The sequence below is a fragment of the Capra hircus genome, assembly GCF_001704415.2.
Source record: "Capra hircus breed San Clemente chromosome X unlocalized genomic scaffold, ASM170441v1, whole genome shotgun sequence".
Taxonomy (NCBI): domain Eukaryota; kingdom Metazoa; phylum Chordata; class Mammalia; order Artiodactyla; family Bovidae; genus Capra; species Capra hircus.
In genome coordinates this window covers 25864618-25892186 of record NW_017189517.1, presented here as the reverse complement: position 1 = coordinate 25892186, position 27569 = coordinate 25864618, and the positions used below count along the sequence as shown (strand labels likewise).

The 27569-nt window shown below is 38.2% G+C and overlaps 1 protein-coding gene across 1 annotated transcript in view; it reads left to right on the top strand.

Annotated features, from left to right (window-relative positions):
- The window catches only part of LRCH2 (leucine rich repeats and calponin homology domain containing 2), a 105242-nt gene that overhangs the window by 27603 nt on the left and 50070 nt on the right, over positions 1 to 27569 (top strand). The window contains exons 2-6 of the mRNA XM_018044281.1: positions 6289 to 6433; positions 10139 to 10265; positions 14567 to 14672; positions 14755 to 14891; positions 24367 to 24500. Coding sequence (XP_017899770.1) covers positions 6289 to 6433; positions 10139 to 10265; positions 14567 to 14672; positions 14755 to 14891; positions 24367 to 24500 — 649 coding nt within the window. The remainder of the gene's footprint in view (positions 1 to 6288; positions 6434 to 10138; positions 10266 to 14566; positions 14673 to 14754; positions 14892 to 24366; positions 24501 to 27569) is intronic.

Sequence of the window (27569 nt, the reverse complement as noted above, 5' to 3'; positions counted from 1 at the left end):
CCTGACTACATAAGTCTCTCTATCATTTGTTGTAAAGTTGATTTGGTGGTACTGAATTCTCTTAACTTTTGCTTATCTGAAAAGCTTTTAATTTCTCCATCAGTCTTGCATGAGATCCTTGCTTGGTAGAGTAATCTTGGTTCTAGATTTTTCCCTTTCAGTACTTAAACTATATCCTGCCATTCCCTTCTGGGGTGCAGAGTTTCAGTAGAAAGATCAGTATAACCTGTTCAAAAATTTTGTCATACCCTTTCTTTTTCTCTTTTTTTTTAATGGGACTCCTGTAATTCAAATTTTGGTGTGTTTAATATTGTCCCAGCAGTCTCTGAGTCTATCTTCAGTTCTTTTCTTTTTTTTTTTTACTTTATTCTCCTCTTTAGCAGTTATTTCCACCATTTTATCTTCTAGGTCTCTGATCTTTTCTTCTGCTTCAGATATTCTGCTATTGATTCCTGCTAGAGTATTTTTAATTTCAGTTATTGTGTTCTTTGTCTCAGTACGTTTTCTCTTTAATTCTTCTAGGTCTTTGTTAATTGATTCTTGCATTTTCTTCATTCTGTTTTCTAGGTTTTTGATCATCTTTACTATCATTATTCTGAATTCTTTTTCAGATAATTTGCCTATTTCCTCTTCATTTATTTGGACTTTTTTGTTTCTAGTTTGATCCTTCATTTGTGCAGTATTTCTCTGCCTTTTAAAACTTACTGTGTTTGAGGTCTCCTTTTCCCAGCCTTCAGGGTTGAATTCTTTCTTCTTTTTGGTTTCTGCCTGTCTAAGGTTTGTCCAGTGGTTTGTGTAGGCTTTGTGTAGCATGAGATTTGTGCTGAGTTTATTTTTTTTTTTTGATGGGCAGGGCTGAATGAGGTGATAATCCTGTCTGCTGATGATAGGGTTTGTATTTTTGTCTTGTTTGTTATCTGGATGAGTAGTAGCACAGGGTGCTACTGGTAGTTCGGTGATATTGGGTCTTGTATTCAAGTGGTTTCCTTTGTGGGAGTTCTCACTATTTGATATTCCCTTGGGTTAGGAGTTCTCTGGTAGTCTAGGGTCTTGGAATCAGTTCTTCTACTCTGAAGGCTCAGGGCTTGATCTCTGGCCAGGAACAGAGATTCCCCAAGTGGTTTGTTATGGCATTAAGTGAGATTAAGACAAATACCCAAAAATGAGAAACCCAAGATGATTCCCCAGACAGATGGCAGTTACAAAATCATGCAAATAATAATTAAAATAATGGAATATACACATATACACATAAACAAAATCAAAATAGTCCAACAAAAATAAAGTACAATAGATTGACCCCACAAACACTGGAAACCAAAAATGATATCCACCAGTGAAGAACAAAACTAACTGAAACACAAGCTGAAAAACAAAACTAAAGCAAGGTGCCAACTGGGGAATAAAGCAATGAAAACAAAACTAACAAATATGATGAGAAAAAAGAAAGAAAAGAAAGAAGGAGTAGATATGCAAAGTTAAATAGAGGTAGATAAAGAAAATTTATATATATTAAAAATTAACTGCAAGGGGAAAGGAACAGTAGAAAAAGCAAACAAAGGAATAAATGTAGAAAAAATAATAGGTTTAAGAAATTTAAAAATTAAAATTAAAAAAAAGAGGGGGAAAAAAAAAGCACCACAGAACTGCAAAAGGCCAATGTAGAGGTAGAGGTTTATAACAGGAATAAAAAGTGTGATTAAAAAAAAACTCAGAAGCTTTATTATATTTCATAGTGCTTATAAAATCAACAACTACAACAGAGGGGAAAAAGGAAAGAAAAAAAAACAAAGAAACTACAGGATAAGTCAAAATATAAGAAAAATAAATGTTTTTCTTGAGTCACTGCTGTCAGGGTTCTTTCCCTTTCTGGGAGTCACAGTCTAGCTCGCCTACCTAGGATGCCCTCCAGCACTGTTCTGGTCTCCAGATCTGCACTGAGGGCAGCTCAGACTCTAATCTGGTCCTACTCCTTTGTGTTCTTGCCTCCAATGTCCACAGCTATCAGAACTAGTACGTTTTCTCTTGTGGGAATTCTCAATGTCCTTTTATATATTCCATAGACATAGGCTGCCTAGTTGATCATGTGGATTTAATCTGCAGCTTGTACAGCTGGTGGGAAGGTTTTGGGTCTTCTTCCTTAGCCACACTGCCTCTGGGTTTCAATTGTGGTTTTATTTCTACCTGTGTACGTGGGTCGTCCACTGGGGTTTGCTCCTGAGGCTGCCCTGGAAGACTTGTGTCTGCCCCAGTGAGGGTTAAGCATGAAGGTGGCACAGCTGCTTGGGTTGCAGGGACCCTGGCTGTGCCAAGTGTGCAGGGACCCAGACTGCCTCTGCCACAGGATTTATGGCCCTATCAGAGTTTTTTTTTTTCAAGCCTCTGGTAGCTGGTGATCAGAACGCCTCTTTGGCTAGTCTTTCTCCATAGCCCCACCTGTTCAGGCACTTAGAAGGCTCCGTTGTCTGGGGTCCTTCTCTGTTGTTGGGTGCATCAGGTGCTTGATGGGCCAGCCTCTCTATTGTTCAGTTGCCGGTGCTGGCCTGTGGGGAGAAAGATTGTGGTGATGGCTCCACCCCCTATGCATGACTCGCCTTGCTTCCATGGCTTTCCTCCACAGGCATTTCCCACCACAGTCTCCTCCCTCAGGTCCCCTTGGTCCATCTCTCTGCAGTCAACAGCATCCCTCATCCTGGGATTGCTCTACAATCCCTACGCTCCAGCTCCCAGCTGCTGCGCCTTCTAGGGGACCTGCATCCCTTTCCGGGGTACATATGGCTGTGGCAAGGGCTGTCTGATTCTCATTCCATTTAGGCTACCACGGATCAGCTGCTTCACTTTCAGCCTTAAATGTTACTCTTGTGACCCAGACAATTGCCTTGATGTGGGAATTGGACCCCTGTTCCAGTTCCCCCACCCACCAAGGGCAGGTCCAGTCCTACTAAAACTCCTGTTTTCCCCCCTAGTTCCTTCATCCTACTGAGTTTTGCTTGGTTCTATGTATTCTTTTCTGGTGGTCAGGTACTCCTGTCAGCTCTCAGCTGGTATTCTGCAAGCACTTCTATCCTACTTTCCGCCATCTTGTTCCCCTTCTAGTCTTCTCTGGATTCCATTCTTGATTACTGTCTCTTATTTATCCCACATAGACAATTACATACCCAATTCCTGTAAGTACTAATATCAAAATATATTTCAAATTCTATTTTTTATCTTTATTCTTGCCATCTCCATGCAAGCTACCATCATCTAATTCTAGGGCCACTAGAATTTATGTATTATATGTGAGTACTTACTAAATATTATACAGAATAACAAACTGGGCAGAATTTGTTTTTAGGATTTCAAATTAACTGTAAGCAGTAATTTTCAACTCCTAGAGTTCTGACGTTATAAGGATAAGAGATAAAAGTCAAATGTAAAAGAAATATTCTAAACTAAAAAAAAGAAGTCTTCATTTTTCTCCCTCAATAGAACTGCATGATGCCTGGGTATCTAGAGGAGGTGAGCCAGTAAATTGAAAACTTCTATTTCAGGTTCAGATTTTGATTTCTAATAATTCCATCTATCCTTTTATTTAGCTATTCAGAGTCTTCTGGTGAGAAGAAAAAGAATCCAAATTAACTTTTATACTATATAGTCATAACTAATATATTCTTCAGCCAGTTACAAAATTTTGCATTAGGTGAATGAATGTGTGCATGTGTACACACATATGTAAAAACATACATGGATATTAATATTCTGATTAGCAAATTATTATGCTGCTAAATAAATAGGTGTCATCCCTCAGAGTGAGAAATTTTAATGTTGGTAGGAAGCTGTTCTTGTGTGGGCAGACCAGATGAGGTACAGTGGCCTAAGATACACCATAGATGTTCTTCTTTTAACTTTTTATTTTATATTGGAGTATAGCCAGTTAACAATGTTATGATAGTTTCAGGTGGACAGTAAAGGGACTCAGCTGTACATATACATGTATCCATTCTTCCCCAAACTCCTTTGCTATCCAGGCTGCTACATAACACTGAGCAAAGTTCTCTGTGCTATACAGTAGGTTCTTGGTGGTTAACCATTTTAAATATAGCAATGGAGAAGGAAATGGCAACCTACTCCAGTACTCTTGCCTGGAAAATCCCATGAATGGAGGAGCCTGGTAGGCTACAGTCTATGGGATCGAGAAGAGTCGGACACGACTGAGAGACTTCACTTTACTTTTCACTTTCATGCATTGGAGAAGGAAATGACAACCCACTCCAGTATTCTTGCCTGGAGAATCCCAGGGACAGAGGAGGCTGGTGGGCTGCTGTCTGTGGGGTCACACAGGGTCGGACACAACTGAAGTGACTTAGCAGCAGCAGCATCAGTGTGTACATGTTGGTTCCAAACTCCTTAACTGCATAAATGTTTTTCTTGATAAAGGTAAATGATAGTCTTATGTTTTTAACCAAATAAGTATAATGAAGTAGTGTTAGCAAAGTATGTGTGTGTGCGTGCATGCTAAGTTGATTCAGTCAGGTCTGACTCTTTGTGACCCTGTGGACTGTAGCCCTCCAGGCTCTTCTGTCCATGGGATTCTCCAGGCAAGAGCACAGCAGTGGGTTGCCATTTCCTTCTCCCGGAAATCATTCCCACCCAGGGATCAAACTTGCATTTCTTAAGTCTCCTACATTGCCAGGTGGGTTCTTTACCACTAGCACCACCTGGGGAGCCCTTGCTGCTGCTGCTAAGTCGCTTCAGTTGTCTCCGACTCTGTGCGACCCCATAGACAGCAGCCCACCCGGCTCTCCCATCCCTGGGATTCTCCAGGCAAGAATACTGGAGTGGGTTGCCATTTCCTTCTCCTATGCATGAAAGTGAAAAGTGAAAGTGAAGTCGTGTCCGACTCCTAGCGATCCCGTGGACTGCAGCCTACCAGGCTTCTCCATCCATGGGACCTTCCCGGCAAGAGTACTGGAGTGGGTTGCCATTGCCTTCTCCCTTAGCAAAGTATATTCTGATGGTAAGATAGCTAATTTGATAATTGTTCAGGCAGAAGTTCTCAGCAGGGGTAGGAGGGTTTATATTCCATGGGATGTTTTTTGACTACTATTACCAGAGGGTGTTAACTGGCATCTAGTAGATAGATGTTAGGGATGCTGCTAAATATCCTACAGTGCCTATGATAGCACTATACAACAAATAGCTATGCAGTGCCAAAAGTCAATAATACTTTGGTTGAGAAACTCTTTTAGGGTATTTTTTTCCTGCCACATGATATCGTAAGTATTTTTCAAAATTTCATTTAACAAAGTATCAATAGATGTATAATAGTTATAATCTGTTTTTGTGTATGTATGTGTGTGTGTCTGTGCGTGTGCATGTGAAAAGTGAATAGAATTATTTGTTTGTACTTGGAATAGTTTAGGAGAGGGAGAAATCAAGTGTAAATGCTAAGTTTCTGGCTTGAGCAGCTCATGAGGAGTATTGGTGACATTATATAATGTGAAAGAAACAGATACGTGGAAGGAGATCTTCAGTTAAGATTTTGCACTTGCAGAATTTGAGGTACTTGAGAGTTACAAAGAGGAAGTCCTAAAGATTAGCACATAAGTGTTCAAACATATATTAAATTTGAAATTGTCAGTATATGAATAGTAACCCTAGTTTTGGACTAAATCATCTAATAGAGTATGTCTTAAGGAAAGAGTACCTTATATCAGAGTCCTTAGGAACAAAAACATTTACAGTATGGGTAGAGGAGAATCTAGCAAGAGACTTAGTAGCAGCCAGGGAGATAACAGGAAATGATCCAGAAGTGTAGTTTTCCAGGCCCAGGGAAGAGAAACATTTCCAAATGGATGAGTGGCGGTTGATATGGAGGCTTAGTGACCTTGGTAGACATAAAAATGAATAGAAGGCAAATTATAATGGGTTGAAAAGTCCATGGTAAGTATGAAATATAGTTATGTTGTAGATTTATTTAAGTTTTACTGTAAAGGAGGAAGAGGTGGATGGAGGGGGATGTGGGATCAGGGAAGGTTTTATTCATATTTTTAAATATCAGAGAGAATTCTTCATTGGTATTAAAAAAAATAATATTTAAAGATATTGAAGTGCAGTTTGTTAATGAACAGACTTTCCATGAGTATATTTCTATATATTTTTTGCCTGGTGAAGGCAAAAGGTCAAGGTCAGTATTTTGAATAGTTGGTTGGATTCTCAGTGATTCAGCAAGTATGTAAATAGTTCTGTTAATTACCACAAATGTAGGTATATGTTTGACATGCAGATGTTACTTTTATTTTTCAGATCTTTCAAGAAATCGTTTTACAGAAATTCCTTCTGAGGTCTGGTTATTTGCACCTCTTGAAACATTAAATTTATATCATAATTGCATCAAAATCATTCCTGAAGCCATTAAAAACCTGCAGATGTTAACATACCTTAACATTAGGTAAGGAAACAATTTTGGGGGGAATAAATCTTGTTTTTTAATACAGTTCTAATTCTTTAGTTGCAAAGGAATGTAATTGGTTTGGCTACGTAACCTATGTCTCAACAGCATCTTATTTGTATTTTCTATATGTCCACATTACTTTATAGGTTTTTGGTCTTGTTCTTGAGAGCAGTGCTTCTCAAACTTCAATGCCCAAAGGAACTAGATGCAGATTCTGATTTCATAGGCCAGCATTTCTAACAACTTTCTGGTAATGCCCATGCCTGCTGGTCCTTAGGTCAGTTTGAGTACCAAGGCTTTAGACCAGAAATATTTTGTTGAAATCATAGTACCACAACACAGGTTTATTTATTAACACCCCCAATTAAAGTGGAACATTATGAAGAAATAGTTCTTGAGTTTTATTTTTACTCTTGTGACTTCTTGTTGCTACTTCAAGGATGGATAGATTGGGATGGGATTATTGGAAGGTTAGGAAGTGGATAATAGTTGATGTTAATAATAAGTTCTTACTGTGTGCCAAGCAGTGTTAGAAATACTTTACCCATATTACCTCATCTCATCTTCACAACATTTTCAGATATATAGTTATTATCCCTGCGTTGCAGATGAGGAAATTGAAGCACATAGGTTAACTATTTTCTCAAAATTACACATACTGCAACTGGTAGAGACAAGATTCGAATCAAAGCAGCAGTATGGCTGTAGAATTCTCATTCTTAGCTTTATGCTGTTTTTGTAATAGACTGAACATTGAATAAGTATAAGAAAATAATTGCCCTACCGAATGAGTGACAGTAAATGGAAACTGGTATATTGTGACTTAATTTTAGAAGCTTATTCTTATTTTTGTTTTATGTTTTGAATTATAAGGGAAAACTTCTTCCTTAACGAAATTACTTGCCTAAATTCTCAAATATGGAAGTAGTAAATATAATTAATATACGTAAATAATAGCGTTCCTTTCTGTGATATTTATTATGTATATCTTGCTCAGTGGAATCACCTGGCAGTACAAATCACTTTAACTGAAACCATTTTAACCTAAAATGTGAGAGTAAATTAATTTCCTTCCATAGATATTGGTCATTTGGGTTGTTCCTTTCTTTAACTGGGTACATAATCTCCTTGGCCTGGCTTGGGAAAGGTTTGAGGGAAGTGAGGTATTTTTAAGTTTTTTGTCTTTATTATCATTTTATTTTGTTCTTTTATGGAAAAACAATTTGTCAAAAATTGTTGCATTTATGTATTAACCTTTATGGTACATCTTAGAATAGTTTTACTAAAACTATGTGTCATTCTTTCCCATTTTGATCTCTAAAAGTTGACTTGTAATTTTTGTTTACAGACACAATATTAACATAACACTTGTTCTAATGACTGGCTTCCTTAGGCTATCTCTAAAGCATGTGGAAAAAGTGAAGATTTATGATTATTATCTATGTATAAAGAAATAGAGAGCTGACTGCTAACTCAATAAACTTGCTTCTTAAGGGGAGAAACCAATTTTTAAACTTTCCTGGTATGAGGGAGATTAGATTGAGTTTGTATGTGCCATTCTTTTTCCTATTTATTTATTTTTTATTTTGATGAAAAGATTTTGAGAAACTTGTAAGATAATTTTTAGCTTATTCTTTCTTCCTGTATACTATGCTTCTTTTCAGTAGAATCCTCAGGAAGACCCTTTGTGCTCCAGACAGACCACTTTCTCAAGGATTGTACTTGATCCTTAAAGTGCAAGAGTTGTGACAAACACCTAGCATATTGGACATTCCAACAGTCTGGCTAGGATTTTTGGTCTTGGGGCATTAGCCTTTTTTATTAAAGTCTGTGCCGTGTGATTAAACCAGTCTAGTGTTTCTGAACATCCTCTGCAGGCATAAAATGGGGCAGAAGGGCTTGAAGTCCTTCTCTTGGGGTAACACTGGAGTTTTATTACTGTGTATGTTATGTAAAATGCTATGTACAAGACTATAAATATCACTTTGAAAAGCAGGGAAAATAACAGCAAATTGCTAATGAATGCTTGATAGTATCTAAATGTAGTGGTACACTTTATATATATTTTGGTAGTAGCATTGTCTTAGCCCATTCATGGCACTATAACAATACCATAGACTGGGTGGTTATAAACAATAGAAATTTATTTTTCATAGTTTTGAGGGCTGGAAATTTGAAGATCAAAGTGCAAGCTGATTCAGTGTCTGGTGAAGACCAGTTTCCTGATTTATATAGATAGATGACTCTCTTCTAGCTGAGTCCTTACATGGAGTAAAGAGCAAAGGAGCACTCTGAGGTCTCTTTTTAAGGCCATTAATCACCTCCCAAAAGCCCCACCTCCATGTACCATCACACTGGGGATTAGGCTTCAGCATTATAGTTTTGAGTGGAGAGAACACAAACATTTAGTCTACAGCAGGGATAGTTTGGGTCAGTCTACAATGGCATGCAAATTTGGCCAAAATTAGTTTGAGGGTAAGGGACCCAAAGCCAAATCGCCTGGATTTGAATCCTGGTTCTCTCACTTACCAGCTCTGTGACTTTGAGCAGTTTACTTAATCTCTTTTAGACTTTTTCTTCGAATGTAAAATGGGCATTATGATAGTATCTATCTTCCTAAAGTAGGTTGTTGTGGGGATTAGTCAAGTTAATTCATGTGAGGTGCTGTGAACATGGCCTGCTGCTGCTGCTGCTAAGCCGCTTCAGTCGTGTCCGACTCTGTGCGACCCCAGAGATGGCAGCCCACCAGGCTCCCCAGTCCCTGGGATTCTCCAGGCAAGAACACTGGAGTGGGTTGCCATTTCCTTCTCCAATGCATGAAAGTGAAAAGTGAAAGTGAAGTCGCTCAGTCGTGTCTGACTCTTAGCGACCCCGTGGACTGTGGCCCACCAGGCTCCTCTGTCCATGGGACTTTCCAGGCAAGAGTGCTGGAGTGGGGTGCCATTGCCTTCTCCGGAACATGGCCTGCTCCATAGTAACAAATGTTAGGTGTCCTTATATTTTAATATATCTGCAGAGACAGGAATGATGTATCAACTGTGAGCTGAAAAGAAGGTGCTAGTAGACTGTTCCACCATAAACCTGCAACAAAAGAGAATGGGTTAAATACAATATTGTAAAGTTAAAAAAAATAATAATAATAAATAAATTTTTAAAAAAGAGAGAATGGGTTAAGGTTACTACATTTTAAAGGTATAATTCTATTCATTTTTTCATAAATTTGAACACACTGCATGCAAATTTATCCTTGGAGCCTTCCCCTAGTGAGAGGTGTAGAGGTATTGAATATAGTGAAATTATACCAAAGAGCAAGGTTCTGGCAATTCTTTAGCTTGGAAGAATTTTGAGAATTCTGAGTTAGAATTTTCTCTAGCTCAGAGAAATTCTGAGTTTTGAGAGCTGGTGATGTGTAGGACAATATTACAGATCACAGTGCAGGCTTGTGCCTGGGCAAGTGACTTAACCAAATTTAACCTTTAATTTTATTTGTATAATGCAAGTAATACCACCTGCCTTGTTAGGTTAATATGAGGATTTAATGAGACAGTGCATGTAAAAATACTAGCCTGTTACAAAGTAAGCATTAATTAAATAATAGTTGTTATTTAGTGAAAAATTCTTAATTTTGAAGTGATTTGTTCTTTTTCAACATACTTTATTTCAGACTTATTTCTCATAATGAGACTTTCTTATTCTTTTCAGTCGAAATCTTTTATCAACATTGCCAAAATACCTATTCGATCTTCCCCTTAAAGTTTTGGTCCTCAGTAATAATAAACTGGTATCCATTCCAGAAGAAATCGGAAAGTTAAAAGATTTAATGGAATTGGTGAGTAAAATAGTTGTATCGATTGTGTGTAATGTGTATAACACATATCTTTATATTTTGGGAGATTAATTCCTTAATGGAGTTTCACTCTAATTAAAAAAAAAAAATCTTGGTATTTGCCTAAGTTCTCTTTAGTGATATTTCGAGATACCCTTGCTTATGTCTGATTTTAGCTCACAACTACAATAAAAACCTTGGTTGTTCCTTACTCTTAGTGAGACCAGAAGACTTGCTTACAAATCTTAAAAAATACTTTCGGACAAATAACCAATTGTCCTTTTCGTGGACAGTAAAGTTCTTAGATCAGGAAAAGGTAAGGTTTTTTTTTTTTTTTTTAAGGTTTTACAGGACTTCAATGAAGGCTTCAGAGAGAGGAGATAAGAAAGAGAGTACAATGCCTATGTGCAGTAGAATTAATAAAATGACCTTCTTCTATATCCCCATGTAATTTTATAACACTTTTGAAATGAAGATAAATGGAAAGAGGCCTTTATATATAATTGATTGTAGAAATAGAAGAATAATTTACAGTCATTACTTTGAACATATCATTTTAGGTATTATAGGACAATGAACTTAGAGAAACATAATCAAATCTTCAAAACAGTGAGCTATTTTCACATCTTTCTGTTACTTCTACCTTACACAATATACTATGCTGTTTATTTTTTTATTTTCTATTTTATCTTGAGTAATGCTTTTCCAATCATAGATTTTTTTCAAGTGTTCATAAATATGATTTTTTATGTGTGGAGGGTGAAAAGTTTTCTTGAGGAACTTATGTACTAGTTTATAATGGGAAATTAATGTACAAATAGAATGTAATGAACAGAAATTTCAGAAATACCTTTTTTAAAATTCATAAGCATATGTAGTTGTAATGCAAGGAAACTTCCTTGAGCTTAGTCTTGTTATGTTGTAGAACCACATAATTTTATTATTGTAAGAAATCTTGTAAGTAGTCAGATAAAACCACTGCCTAATGCAGAAATCCCTGACACATCTAGTTGTATATTTTCAATGGTGGACAAATCTTTGTGTTTGTGTATCTGAGGCAGCCCTAATTCTCTTTTGTAAAATTTTGTTAACTTTCTTATTTTAAACTAAGATACATGCCCCATCACTTTTATGCATTGGTCTAGAGACTGTCATGTGAAGAAGTATAGATAATGATAACTTTTCTTCCCTTCAGATATTTATAAATTGTTGTGTGTGTACTCTCCATTTTACCAAACTCTAAGACCTGTTTTTCTGTGGCTTAAATATTTTTATTACCTTTATTCCTTTTTTTAGTTTCTATATTTCTATTCTTTATTGCCTTTTATTTTTAGCTATTTCTATCCTGAAAATGCTCCCTTTTATTATAGTCTTTTAACGTAACACTCAGAAATGAACAGAAGATGCCAGATGTGATCTAACAAATTCATAACACAAGGGGCTCATTGCTTTCTTTGACATGCACACTGTTAATGTTTTTAAAGATTTTATGCATATTCTCCTTTAAGATTCTATGAGTCTGGGACTTCCCTGATGGTCTAGTGGTTAAGAATTCACCTTGCAATGCAAGGGATGGAGGTTCCATCCTTGATCAGGAGACTAGGATCCCGCATACCATCAAGCAACTAAGCCCACTTGCCACTAGAGAGCCAGAGTGCTGCAAGGGAAGATCCTGCATGATGCAACAAAGATCTTGTGTCTGCAAATAAGATTGGATGCAGCCAAATAAATATTTTTTTAAAAAGATTCCGTGGCTCTGTAATTTCTTTTTTCTTTCTTTTTCATTCAGTTTTTGACCTATGTTTTAAATTATATTACATGAGATAGTTTTTGGATAAATGAAATTTCAAAAATATTTAGAATTTTGAGATTTAGTGTAGTATTTTTATTTAAACAGAATATTAAAACATATTAATCATTATTTTACTAGCACTGTAAAATTATTGCACTTTCAGCTTTCAAAATCAGTAACTGGATAGGTTGCATTAGGGTGGCTAATTGATAATTTTATTTTTTATTTTTTTAATTGACAATTTACATCACAGAATTAATTTGTGGATATTACCTGTCATTGGAATGTTTTCCCGGGACATTATATCCTAGGAATGTCATAGCCAGCTATAGTGAAGTCTGTCATTAGATCTAGGAAATACTCTCAGGTCTTCAAATCCCAGCTGAGTATTTTGTAGAGTACCCATTGGTGAGTAGTTCAGTATCCTGTGCCGGGTTTGTTTCTTCTATGAAGTGGCAGCTTCCTGTCAAATTTTTATTAATTTTTTGTATGGACATCTTCAGTATTAGGCACCTTTGGGAGGGAGCCATAGTATCTACTTTAATGGATGTTTTTTCCGAAGTTTTCTTCTCCATCATTTGGACTGTCCTCAACACAATAGCTAAGATGATGTTTGTCAAAACATAAGTTAGATTGTGTCATACCTCTGTTTAAAAGTTTCTGGTACCTGGCCACATTTCTGAGTAAAAGCCAAAACTTTTCCCTCCATCCTAGTCTTCCCCTTGCCCACTTTTCTCTAGCTACACTGGATTCATTGCTGTTCTTAGTACATGTTACATATGCTTTGCTTAAGAGCCTTTACATTTATTGGGCCTTCTGTCTGGAATATTCCTTTCTTATGTATTGGCATGGCTCATACTCTCACTTCTGATAATAGTGCTCAAATATTAACTACTTTATGAAACAATCTAAATTCCTATCCTTCCCCAATATTACTAACACTACCATTTTCCTTTACCCTGCTCTGTTTTTTGCCTCCATAGCACTTCTAGTATATTGTGTAATCTGCTCCCTTTGCTATAATGCAGTATCCATAAGGAGCTACGAGGGCAGGACTTTTTGTTTGTTTTATTCATTGATACGTCCCCAGCACCTAGAACAGTGCCCAGCAAATAGTTTGTACTTGATAAATAGTTGTTAAATGAAGATGTCATGTAGATACATTTTAAAATCTATACATGATTAGATATTATTTAATGTTCTTTAGGGGCTTCCCCGATGACTCAGTGGTAAATCCACTTGCCAGTGCAGGAGATGAGGGTTTGATCTCTGGGTTGGAAAGATCCCCTGAAGAAGGGGATGGCTACCCATTCCAGTATTCTTGCCTGGGAAATCCCATGGACAGGAGAACCTGGCAGGCTACAGTCCATGGAGTTGCAAAAATGTTGGACACGACTCAGTGACTAAACAACAATATTCTTCTTTTGAATTTACCCTCCTGCCTTTTTTACTTTTGATAAAACAATACATGTATGTGCCACACCTTTTGTTCCAAGCTAAATGTCGTTTCCAGTCAAAGTTGGAAATTGGGGACAGTTGCAGTAGAGTATGAATTTCATTTGCAGTTTGTCTAGAATGACTACTGCCTGAGATCTTGCAGATTCTTCTTCCCTTTCTGTTGATGTGATAAGAAAGGGGGAGAGGACTGCACCGTTTAATAACTTAAGCTGTTCCTTTCTTCTGTTATTATGGAAATGTGGTACTGTTTACCTTTAAATTGAGGTTTGCATTTTAACGTAACCATGAGGCAGTTCTGACCAGATCCCTTCGAATGTCCTTGGGTTATGATGTGAGCCACCAAATTTTGAGCCTGTAATCCCTCATAGAAACAGGTTTTGTTAAATTGATTCTGACCATGGGCTTTGATTCTCCAGCTCACATCTGTAAATCCTTGACTTTCTCACCTCCTGCCCAACCAGGTATCTCAAAACAACTACTTTTTGTGCTTAGTCACTCAGTCACGTCTGACTCTTTGAGACCTCATGGACTGTAGCCCACCAGGCTTCTCTGTCCATGGGGATTTTCCAGGCGAGAATACTGGAGTGGGTTGCCATGTGCTCCTCCAGGGGGTCTTCCCAACCTAGGGATCAAACCCAGATCGCCTGCATTGCAGGCAGATTCTTTATCATCTGAGTCACCAGGGAAGCCCAAACAACTACTATAATTGACAAATTATCCCAGTGATTGATAGTTCTCTTTCATTTTACCTATGAATGAAGAGCATCTTCTGGTTTTAGTTGATAAGAGTGGTCTTTAGTTGAGATTTTCAAAATGCTGACTTGTGTATTACTAAGTTATAACCTCACACTTTTACACACAAAAAAATTAATGCTAATTGTGCTGGATTGATTTCATGATGTAATATAAATATAAATCTGCCTGATAATCCATATTTAGAGAAATGACATTGAAGGTGACTTGCTAGCTATTAGCCATGTGCTTTAATTAAAATTAGAAATATATCTCTATTTCTCCATTAGTTTGTTATAATTTTATTTTCTTTTTTCCTTAGGATATTAGCTGCAATGAGATTCAGGTTCTTCCCCAACAAATGGGAAAATTACAGTCACTTAGAGAGCTAAATATAAGAAGGAATAATCTTCAGGCATTACCAGATGGTAAGATGCTCACTGTTCTTACTCACATGAATAAGAGAATAACTATATAGAATTTAATTAAATTATTTTTGTTTCTGAACAGAATTAGGAGATCTTCCCTTAGTCAAGCTGGATTTCTCTTGTAATAAAGTGACTGAAATTCCAGTTTGTTACAGGAAGCTGCATCATTTACAAGTAATAATTTTGGATAACAATCCTTTGCAAGTACCACCAGCACAGGTTTGTAATTTAAAACAATGATACTTGCTTCTTTCATTTTTATTCAAAATTACATGTTTCTGGTAAATACAAAAGCATCAGAATTAGGAATCAGTTTGCTTTTGAGGTATTACTCTCAAAAGTGTTTTTTTTCTGGGAAGTGGCTTTTTCACTTTGGTAGGAGGTTTAGCTTTGTTTCTAGACAATAGGATTTGGATAACCCAGATACCAACTTTCTGCTTGTGAACTGATAATTCTGGTCGTTTGTGTTATTTTAAAAGGATCGACTAAGGATTCTGTCTACCTCTGTCGTACTCAGGTATATATTTACTTAAGATTTGTTGTGTGATTGATTGAAATATATTTTTAGCACCAATAGGTGGAATCATAACAGAAAGATTCAAGTTAAAAATATTAATTCCTACTGTTTTGTTCAGTCACTCAGTCATGTCTGACTCTTTGCAACCCCATGGTCTGAAGCATGCCAGGCTTCCCTGTCCCTTATTGTCTCCCAGAGTTTGCTCACTCGTGTCCATTGAATCAGTGATGCCATCCAATCATCTTATCCTCTGTTGCCCTCTTCTCCTCCTGCCTTCAATCTTTCCCAGCATCAGGGTCTTTTCCAATGAGTTGGCTCTTCGCATCAGGTGGCCAGAGTTTTGGAGCTTCAGCTTCAGTATCAGTCCTTCCAATGAATATTCAGGGTTGATTTCCTTTGAGACTGACTGGTTTGACTTTAAGTTTGAAAATTAAATTCATGTGGAATCCACTAAAATGATAGTAAAGGAGTACACTAAACTTTAAACCCATGAAGACAAAGATTGAGAGAGAAGAGGACAGCAGGGGAGAGATGGCAACAGAATTTTGGAAAATGGAAAATAGGTGAAATAGTGGTAACTAGGATCTCCACTTACATTGCGCAAGAGTATCTGATTGAGGAGGCACATGGTAGTGAAGTGCCAGCCTGTACTCTATTTCCAAGCTATGTGCCCTGGCACTGGGTTTTTATACATCCAGAAGAGTTGCCTTTTTTCCCTCTTTTCCTACTAAGGTGCATTCCACTCATTGCAAACGAGTGCCTTTTTTCTAAATTCAAATACTAAAAGCTGACTGCAGTCCTGGCCTGGTAGTAGCTACCATAGCAGGATGTGGAAACCCAAAACCTGTGTCTGCTATGGGAGAAGGCAACAAGAAGTGAGTTGATTTTACTGTGTTAAATCTGGGAATGGCTTGGGTGTTTCTTTGGTGATTATTGAATGAAACATGTAACTAAATAGAGGGATGAAAGACTGAAAACATGGAGGTCTGTAGAGTATCTAAGGGTCTGCTATTTAATAGGACTCTGTAAATAATGGAAATGTTGTATAATCTGTGATGTCCAATATTATTGTTCATTTGCTCAGTCATGTCAGACTCTTTGTGACCCCATGGACTGTAGCATGCCAGACTTCACTGTCTTTCACCATCTCCCAGAGCTTGCTCAAACTCATGTCCATTGAATCGGTGATGCCATCCAAACATCTCATCCTCTGTTGTCCACTTTTCCTCTTGCCTTTAGTCTTTCCAAACATCAGGGTCTTTTCCAATGAGTTCACTCTTCACATCAGGTAGCCATGTATAGGAGCTTCAGCTTCAGCATCAGTCCTTCCAATGAATATTCAGGATTGATTTAATTTAGGATTGACTGGTTTGGTCTTTTTGCTGTCCAAGGGACTCTCAAGAGTCTTCTCCAACACCACAGTTCAAAAGCATCAATTCTTTGGCACTCAGCCTTCTTTATGCCATGAACTTACAGATGTTCAAGCTGGATTTAGAAAAAGTAGAGAAACCAGAGATCAAATTGCCAGCATCCGTTGGATCATCGAATAAGCAAGAGAGTTCCAGAAAAATGTCTACTTCTGCTTTATTGACTCTGCCAAAGCCTTTGACTGTGTGGATCACAACAAGTTGTGGAAAATTCTGAAAGAGATGGCAATACCAGACCACCTGACCTGTCTCTTGAGAAATCTGCATGCAGGTCAGGAAGCAACAGTTAGAACTGGACATGGAACAACAGACTGGTTCCAAATCGGGAAACGAGTACGTCAAGGCTGTATATTGTGACTCTGCTTATTTAACTTATATGCAGAGTACATAATGAGGAATGCTGGTCTGGATGAAGCACAAGCCAGAATCAAGATTTCTGGGAGAAATATCAATAACCTCATATATGCAGATGACACCACCCATATGGCAGAAAGTGAAGAACTAAGGAGCCTCTTGATGAAGGTGAAAGAGAAGAGCGAAAAAGTTGGTTTAAAGCTCAACATTCAGAAAACTAAGATCATGGCATCTGACCCCATCACTTCATGGCAAATAGATGGGGAAAGAGTGGAAACAGTGGCTGACTTTATTTTTGGGGGCTCTAGAATCCCTGCAGTTGGTGATAGCAGCCATGAAATTAAAAGATGCTTGCTCTTTGGAAGGAAAGTTATGACCAACCTAGACAGCATATTAAAAAGCAGTGACATTACTTTGCCCACAAAGGTCTGTCTAGTCAAGGTTATGGTTTTTCCAGTAGTCATGTGTGAATGTGAGAGTTGGACTGTGAAGAAAGCTGAGCGTCGAAGAATTGATGCTTTTGCACTGTAGTGTTGGAGAAGACTCTTGAGAGTCCCTTCAAGGAGATCCAACCAGTCAATCCTAAAGGAAATCATTGCTGAATATACATTGGAAGGACTGATGTTGAAGCTGAAACTCCAATACTTTTTCCACCTGATGCGAAGAGCTGACTCATTTGAAAAGACCGTGATGCTGGGAAAGATGGAAGGCAGGAGAAGGGGACAACAGACGATGAGATGGTTGGATGGCATCTCCGACTCAATGGGCATGAGTTTGAGCAAACTCTGGGAGTCAGTGATGGACAGGGAAGCCTGGCATGCTGCAGTCCATGGGGTCGCAAAGAGTTGGACACAACTGACTGAACTGAACTGAACTTCTTTATGGTCCAACTCTCAGATTTACACATGATTACTAGAAAAACCATAGGTTTGACTAGATGGACCTTTGTCACTAAAATAATGTCTTTCCTTTTCAATATGCTGTCTGCTGCTGCTGCTGCTAAGTCACTTCAGTCGTGTCCGACTCTGTGACCCCAGACGGCAGCCCACCAGGCTCCCTCATCCCTGGGATTCTCCAGGCAAGGACGCTGGAGTGGGTTGCCATGTCCTTCTCCAGTGCATGAAAGTGAAGTCACTCAGTCGTATCCAACTCGTAGTGACCCCATGGACTGCAGCCCACCAGGCTCCTCCATCCATGGGATTTTCCAGGCAAGACTACTGGAGTGGGGTGCCTTCTCTGCAATATGTCTAGGTTTGTCATAGCTTTTCTTCCAAGGAGCAAGTGTCTTAATTTCATGGCTGCAGTCATCATCTGCACAGATTTTGGAGCCCATGAAAATAAAGTCTGTCACTGTTTCCATTGTTTCCCCATCTATTTGCCATGAAGTGATGGGACTGGATGCCATGATTTTAGTTTTTTGAATGTTGAGTTTGAAGCCAGCTATTTCACTCTCCTCTTTCACTTTCATCAAGAGGCTCTTCAGTTCCTTTCTGCTTTCTGCCATAACGGTGGTGTCTTCTGCATGTCTGAGGCTATTGAGATTTCTCCCGGCAATCTTGATTTCAGCTTGTGCTTCATCCAGCCCAGCATTTTGCATGATGTACTCTATATATAAGTGAAATATGCAGGGTGACAGTATACAGCCTTGATGTATTCCTTTCTCAATTTGGAACCAGTTCACTCTTTCATTTCCGTTTCTAACTTGCTTCTTGACCTGCAAGTTTGTCAGGAGGCAGGTCAGGTGGTCTGATATTCCTATCTCTTCAATGTTCCACAGTTTGTTGTGATCCACACAGTCAAAGGCTTTAGCATAGTCAATGAAGCAGAAGTAGATGTTTTTCTGGAATTCTCTTGCTTTGTCTATGATCCAACAGATGTTGGCAATTTGATCTCTGGTTCCTCTGCCTTTTCTAATTCCAGCTTTGAACATCTGGAAGTTCATGGTTCATGTACTGTTGCAGCCTGGCTTGGAGAGTTGTGAGAATTACTTTGCTAGCATGTGAGATGCTTGCAGTTGTGCCATAGTTTGAGCATTCTTTGGCATTGCTTTTCTTTGGGATTGGAATGAAAACCGACCTTTTCCAATCCTGTGGCCACTGCTGAGTTTTCCAAATTTGCTGGCATATTGAGTGCAGCACTTTCACAGTGTCATCTTTTAGGATTTGAAATGGCTTAGCTGGAATCCCATCACCTTCACTAGCTTTGTTTGTAGTGATGCATCCTAAGGCTCACTTGACTTTGCACTGCAGGATGTCTGGCTGTAGGTGAGTGATCACACCATTGCGGTTATCTGGGTCACTAAGATCTTTTATGTATAGTTCTTTTGTGTATTCTTGCCATCTTTTCTTAATATCTTCTGCTTCTGTTAGGTCCTTAACATTTCTGTCCTTTTTGTGCCCATCATTGCATGAAATGTTCCCTGGTATCTCTCATTTTCTTGAGGAGCTCTCTAGTCTTTCCCATTCTATTGTTTTCCTCTATTGCTATTGAGTACTTGATATATGACTAGTGTGACTAAGGAATAACATTTTCCATTTAATTTCATTTTGATTAATTGAAATTTCAATAGTTTTACATGACTAGTTGTTAATATATTCAACAATACAGATCTAAATTTGCACTGATTTTGCCCTTAGTTCCACAGCTACATGACTTCCACTTCTTGCCTTAGCAGAAACCTAGGGTTTACTCTGAGGAGTAGGTGGATTCTCTCAGATTCTCTTCCTCAGCTCATCAGCCAAATGAGTATCATTCCTTCCCTCAGCATAAGCCTGGAGTTTACTCTTTAGAGCAGTGCTGTCTATTAGAACTTTCTGTAATGATGGAAATGTTCTATATTTGTACTGTCCTGTATTGTAGCCACAAGTGGCTATTGAGCACTTGAAAGTATATAGTGTGATTGAAGAATTGCAGTTTTAGTTTTATTTAGATTAAATAGCCACATGTGGCTAGTGACTACTGTATTGGATAGCATAGCTGTAGAGAGACTCAACCAGAGTTAGGGGCTGCAGGTACAGCTATAGGCACAAATGAGATCCCATACTGACAACAGTGAATGCATATGTACTGAATATTGGGAGTGTCAGTAGACCTCTCTTGCTTGGCTCCCAGAATGCTGGCAGCCTCTCTTATGTGACTTAGGATGGATGATTTCTCTCTTGGTAGACTGATGGAACTAGGAGAAAAGACCTGTAGGTATACTGATCATTGGCAGTCCCCTGAAGCACAAGTCACGATCTGTTCTCTAGACATGGGCTGACCATTGATAAACTTCTCCCTCTTACATAGAGCTTCCATTTGACTTATCATTTTTCTTTTGAAAATGAATAGACAGCCATGGATCACTAGACATTGTAGAAATAATTTCTAACATGAAAGAGACTGAAAGGCTTCCATGAAGACAAAATGGGTCATATTCATAGCAATGGTAGTCAGAATGACTTCTCAGCAGCACCATGGGGAACTAGAAGATGTTAGAATGATGCCTTCAGTGACTGAAGGAATATTCCAAAATTTGTAAAGTCAAACTATCAGTCAATTGTAAGATAGAAAAAAAAAAAAAGACAGTTTCAGACATGCAAGATCTCAGAAATTTTAGCTGTCCTGCACACTTTACTAGAAAGCCAGTAGAGGCTGTACTATATCAAGATGAAGGAATAAGAAGAATTCTTTATGTCTAAGATAGACTGGTATGCATGGACCTAGAGTCTAGCAACCAATCAGTTTGGTGGGGGGAGGGTTGTCTCCCAAAAGAAAATAGAAAAATAATAAAGAAGTTAACAGTTGACTTGATGTACTTGTCAGTATGGAGAGACGTTTTACAGTTCTGTCAGAGTCAGGAATGAATTAGTAGTAGGCACGCAGAAAATTATTAGTTCAGTTCAGTTGCTCAGTCATGTCCGACTCTTTGTGACCCCATGGGCTGCAGCACACCAGGCTTCCCTGTCCATCACCGACTCCTGGAGCTTACTCAAAGTCATGTCCATTGAGTTGGTGATGCTATTCAACCATCTCATCCTCTGTCGTCCCCTTCTCCTCCTGCCTTCAATCTTTCCCAGCATCAGGGTCTTCTCCAATGAGTCAGTTCTTTGCATCAGAAAATTAAACAAAGGAGGAAAATGGGGCAAGTAGTCACTTTAGGAAAAACAAAAACTTACAAGAGAAAGGAAATGAATCTAACTAACCTCTGTGACTACTTTCTTGGTCATATTGTTGTAAATACTAGATTTTGATTTAATGAAAAATTGTGACATAGATGTAATAATAACAAAGATTTATATGGCATTTACCATGCTCCAAGCACTGTATTGAACATGCTTTACATACATTCACTCATTTCTTATAGCAACCCTATAAAATAAGTACTGTCATTATACTTCATTTTATAAAAGAGAAAACAGAGCTGTAGCTGTTTCCTGTCTTTTCCAAGGTCACATGACTAGCATGTGGTGGAGCCTGGTTTCAAACCAAGGCAATCTTAACTCCAGAGTTCATGTTCCAACCACTATGTTATGCTTCTGAAGAGGGAGCAAGTATGTTTATATGAGTTGATAGGGATTGGTGATGGGAGAATGGTGGTTTTATGATATGTGATAGTGGCGGTGATCTCATGCAGATGGCAGTGAGCAGTGGCTTGAAGCAAGATCTTAGTTCCCTGTCTAGAAACTGAACCTCTGCCTAGAGGCTAGAAGCAAAATTTAGCTAACTCTTGCCCCTGTTTGAAAGTAAGAATGTTTCAAGGAGGCAAAAACTGGAAAAACAGGTACATAGTATATTATTAGAGACACAGCACTTCCCTGGTAGCTCAGACGATAAAGAATCTGCCTAAAATGCAGGAGACCCAGGATCGATTCCTGGGTCAGGAAGATCCCCTGGAGAAGGGTATGGCAACCCACTCCAGTATTCTTGCCTGGACAAGTCCATAGACAGATGAGCCCAGTGGGGTACAATCCATGGAGTTGCAAAGAGCTGGACGCAACTTAGCGACTAACACAAGTCGGAGAGCACACAGAGAAACAGTTTGTTTAAGAGAGAAGCAAGGCAGAGATACATACCTGGAGAGAAAGTGGTCGACCCTGAGCACCACCCCCCTGTACCCCCCTCCCCAGCCAGTGAGGAGGAGCACACCAGCCCTAAATCATTCATAAAGGGCACTTTTTCCAAGTCTCGTTTGGCCAGTCATCTGGCTTTTACCTGGCTCTGAATCCCTATTTGGTTTAACTCAGGGTCCTCCCCTGTGTGTGTGTGCATCTCTTAGCCAAGATGGATTCCAAGGCAAGGGCTTCTGGGAAGAAGAGCATATTATGGTCTGGTGCCCCCTTCCTTCTCTGACCTACTGAGGAGCCTTTCTGCACATGTGTAGTTAGAGAGGCCTCTTTGACCTTAAGAATGAGAAATATGTGGTCTCTTTATCTTCTGTCCAAGTTCAAGCAGGACTCGGCTCCTCCTTTTTCCTGCCATTATCTTTATCTTGAAGTATCTGTCCACAGGGGATAGATTTCAGCTGCTCAGCCTGGGGCCCATCTATCTGGTACGTCAGTGGTGTTGATAACACAAGAAATCTAAGTCCTCATCCTCCTTAGTAAGATCTTGATAAATAAAATCTATAATTGAAAAATAAAAAATACCACTAGAACCATGTTATTTACAAATATGAAGATAAAAAGCATAAACCAACTGAAAGAGTTAAATGTGGGGACTGGGTCTCAGTCGTGTCTGACTCTTTGTGACCCCATGGACTGTAGGCCACCAGGCTCCTCCCTCCATGGGTTTCTCCAGGCAAGAGTACTGGAGTGGGTTGCCATTTCCTTCTCCAGTGGATCTTCCCGACCCAGGGATCAAACCCCGTTCTCCTTCATTCCAGGCAGACGCTTTAACCTCTGAGCCACCAGGGAAGCCCAAAGAGGTGGAACAGGGGATTAATTTTTTGTTACCTGTTTGATAATTCTCTTTGATTTTAAAACTATATGTGAATTATGATGATATAAATTAAATTTACCAAAGTAATTTTTCAGCATTTAACTTGGAAATAGATAATTTTTACAAATTTGGATAGATAATAGGATATATTTTAATTGGTAATATATTTATGTTCTAAAGCACAAATGGTTTACATTTTCCTTTTAAACGAAATTTTTCTGTGGTTAGGTCAGATCTGGTAACCATTAGATTTACCTAAGAACCATTTTTCCTTTCTACCTGAAATGATAATTATGTTTTAATGTGCTATTTCTATTGTCTTCTTTATTGATTGTTTTTGTGTGTTGCTATGTGCTTCCATAAAACAACGTTTTCTCTTCTAAATTTTGAGAAATACTTATTTGATAACATTTATGGTGACTGCAGTCATCCTTTGTAAAGCAAAATTATTGTTTCCCTAATGCTCATTGTCCATCTTTTTTATATAAAATACTTTCTTTCACACAGTATTTTCCCCCTCATTATTCTTTTTCTTTATTGCCAATGAAAATAATTTTCCTGGATATTATATTAGTTGAATTGACCACTTAAAAATTTGTTTTGTTTTATTTTAAGTGGCTTACGATAACACCTTTCAACAAATTTATCCTGTATTTGCATTCTTTTGGTTAACTTTCTTCCAGTGTTTAAACTTAGTGGTTCTGATGAGGTTACTTTAAAGAATTACGTGGGTTATTTTTTTTTCTTCTGTTCTTACCACTACAATGAATATATTTCTTTTCATTTTTTTCTGGAGAAGGCAGTGGCAACCCAGTCCAGTACTCTTGCCTGGGAAATCCCATGGATGGAGAAGCCTAGTGGGCTACAGTCCATAGGGTTGCGAGGAGTCGGACATAACTGAGTGACTTCACTTTCATTTATCACTTTCATGCATTGGAGAAGGAAATGGCAACCCACTCCAGTGTTCTTGCCTGGAGAATCCCAGGGATGGAAGAGCCTGGTGGGCTGCCGTCTATGGGGTTGCACAGAGTTGGACATGACTGACGTGACTTAGCAGCAGCAGCAGCATTTTTTCTAGTGAAGGCAACTTTTATGAATTATAATTTTTATATTGCTTAGTGGTTTGTACTTTGTGCTTTTAACGAAATAGTTCAGGGAAATACAGAAAAATTAACTTAGTTTTTTCTAACGAGAACAGAGACCACAATCCAGTTCAGTTCAGTTCAGTTGCTCAGTCGTGTCCGACTCTTTGCGACCCCATGACTCGCAGCACACCAGAATAGTTTTAGTTATTGTCAGTGCTGTCAGATTTTTTCACCTAGTGTCAGAAGTACAAAGTATTTAAATATGTAAAGTATCTATCATGATATCATGATTGTTATATCTCAGAGTAATTTGAAGTTATTAAAATTTATTAATAAATTGGTAAATGACTTTATATTTGGAACTATAATCTTACTCTATTATTTATTGACAGATATGTTTAAAAGGTAAAGTACACATATTTAAATACTTAAATATCCAAGCGTGTTGCAGAATGGATAAGAAACCAGATTCTCTGGATCTTCCATCATTGAGTAAAAGAATGCCCTCCCAACCTCTCACAGACAGGTAATGTAATATTCTGTAATATTCTGATTTCATGACGATGGTGTCTTCTCTCTATATATAGATGATATTTGTTTATTTTGAGTGAACTGAATATACTTAGGATGATTGGTCTAGTGTTAAAATCAGTAATTAGCTGAAGTGAAATATCACCATCATAGAGTGAACCTCTGATGGTAGAATAAACTTGGAGTTTTCTCAAAAAATTTATTATTAAAGCTTTTAGTAGTAAAATGTAAAGTAAAATATATTTCTGACATTGCTAGTACAGAAGAACTAATTTCTCAGCACTTGACAACTATTAATGTTCTACTGTAATCACTGTGCTGTACATTTGGAATAAGTAGAATTTGACTTTGAACTGAGGTTAGTGGAAGAGTAAGATGTGTGGTTGGTTACCTTTCACCTCCGTTTTCTTGATGCATTTCTATATGGATATTTTTTGATTCATTTCTGTATGGATCAGGGATGATTTATAATTGATATTCTGTTTGATATTGTTTTTTTTTTCCTTAAAAGATTTTGAAATGTTAGATTTGATGTATTTTTTTAATTCATCCTTTTGAGACATAGATTGGTCTGAAAGATTTTATGAAAACATAATTCCATCCAATAGTATGGAAAATAATTTGGAGTAGGATGAGACTATACAAAGGGAGACTGTCCCTGACTAAAATATTTAAAGATTTGTTATTGTATTTATGGCATAGTTTAGACTACGTGGAATGCCAGCGTAGTAAGTATTATTGTTAACAGTGCAAGTTTTTGAATCCAAAATAGGATTTTTCTCAAATATTTTTGTTGCCTTAGAATGATTAAGAATCTGAGCATTAAATTTAGTTGCCAAAGGATTAGTTTGCTTAATATTATAAATGATAGTTCAGTTCAGTTCAGTTCAGTCGCTCAGTCGTGTCCGACTCTTTGCAACCCCATGAATCGCAGCACGCCAGGCCTCCCTGTCCATCACCAACTCCCGGAGTTCACTCAGACTCACGTCCATCGAGTCAGTGATGCCATCCAGCCACCTGATCCTCTGTCGTCCCCTTCTCCTCCTGCCCCCAATCCCTCCCAGCATCAGAGTCTTTTCCAATGACAGTAGACCAAACAATTCTACAAAAATTAAAATTAATTCATATACTAATCTCTTTAATATGTTTGTATATTTATTTCAAAATTACTTTAGTAATGACATACATTATATTAGTCATTTATTTATTTAAGTTGAGTGCCTACCACTAGATTCAGGGTTTGTTGAATTACATATTGGCCGCGGCCCTCATGGAGCTCACATTCTAGTGGATGAGTTGGTTGTTAAATAAAACAAGAACATAGACGCACACACATAATTTCAAATTTTGGTGAGTGCTTTGAAGGGAAGGAACATGTTTCAGGAGTGTGGTTGAGGAGTGTCTCTTTGGGAAGGTGAGATTTTAAGTCAAGACCTGAAAGGAGAAAAGCTAGCTGTGGAGTGAGTGAGGGAATGAGCATTTCAGGCAGAAATAATGGCATGTGCAAAGGTCTTAAGTTAGGAAGAAACTTGGTATGCTAAAACAACCTGAGAGGAGGCCAGCATTGTGGTACAAGTTGACTTTGGAAAGTTAGTCAGGGCTGAAGTTATATGGGGGCTTTGGAGGCTGTGGTAAGAAGTTTGAATTTTATTTAAAGTGCAGTAGGTAGTCATTGGACAATTATAAACAGGAGGATAACATGATTAAATTATTTTTAAAGAAACTATTGTGGCTCTTATAGAGAAAATACATTGGAAGCAAACAAGTAAAAACACGGGGACTAGTTAGGGTGTTGTGGTACTACCAAAAGATCAAGGGGTCTAGAATAGGGTTATTGCGGTAGAGACGAAAAGGAGTGGACAGAATTGAGATAGATTTTGAAGATGGTATCTAGCAATGCTGTTCAGTTGAAAGGCAATATGAGCCACATTGGTAATTTTTAAATTTTCTTGTAACCCATTTAAAAAATAATAAATTAATTTTAATAATGCATATTACATTACCCAATATATTAAAAATGTCATTTCAGTATGTCAGTTCAGTTCAGTTGCTCAGTTGTGTCCAACTCTTTGTGACCCCATGGCCTGCAGCACGCCAGGTTTCCCTGTCCAGCACCAACACTTGGAGCTTGCTCAAACTCATGATCATCGAGTTGGTGATACCATGCAGCCATCTCATCCTCTGTCGTCCCCTTCTCCTCCTGCCTTCAATCTTTCCCAGCATCAGGGTCTTTTCAAATGAGTCAGTTCTTCTCATCAGGTGGCCAAAGTATTGGAGCTTCAGCTTCAGCATCAGTCCTTCCAATGAATATTCAGAACTGATTTCCTTTAGGATTGACTAGTTTGATCTCCTTGCAGTCCAAGGGACTCTCAAGAATCTTCTCGAACACCACAGTTGCAGAAGCATCAATTTTTTGGCACTCGGCTTTCTTTATGGTCTAACGCATCCATACACGACTACTGGAAAAACCATAGCTTTGACTAGATGGACCTTTGTCAGCAAAGTAATGTCTATTTTTATATACCTTTTTAATATGCTGTCTAGGTTTCTCATAGCTTTTCTTCCAAAGAGCAAGCATCTTTTAATTTTGTGGCTGCAGTCACCATCTGCAAGGATTTTGGAGCCCAAGAAAATAAAGTCTGACACTGTTTCTATTGTTTCTCCATCTATTTGCCATGAAGTGATGGGACCAGATGCCACGATTTTAGTTTTTTGAATGTTAAGTTTTAAGCCAACTTTTTCACTCTCCTCTTTCACTTTCATTAAGAGGCTCTTCAATTTCTTTTCACTTTTTGCCATAACGGTGGTATCATCTGCATATCTGAGGCTATTGATATTTCTCCTGGCAATCTTGATTCCAGCTTGTGCTTCATCCAGCCTGGAATTTTGTGTGATGTACTCTATATGTAAGTGAAATATGCAGGGTATCAATATACAGCCTTGATGTACTCCTTTCTCAATTTGGAACCAGTCCGTTGTTCCATGTCCAGTTCTAAATGTTGCTTCTTGGCCTGCATAGAAGTTTGTCAGGAGGCAGGTCAGGTGGTCTGGTATTCCCATCTCT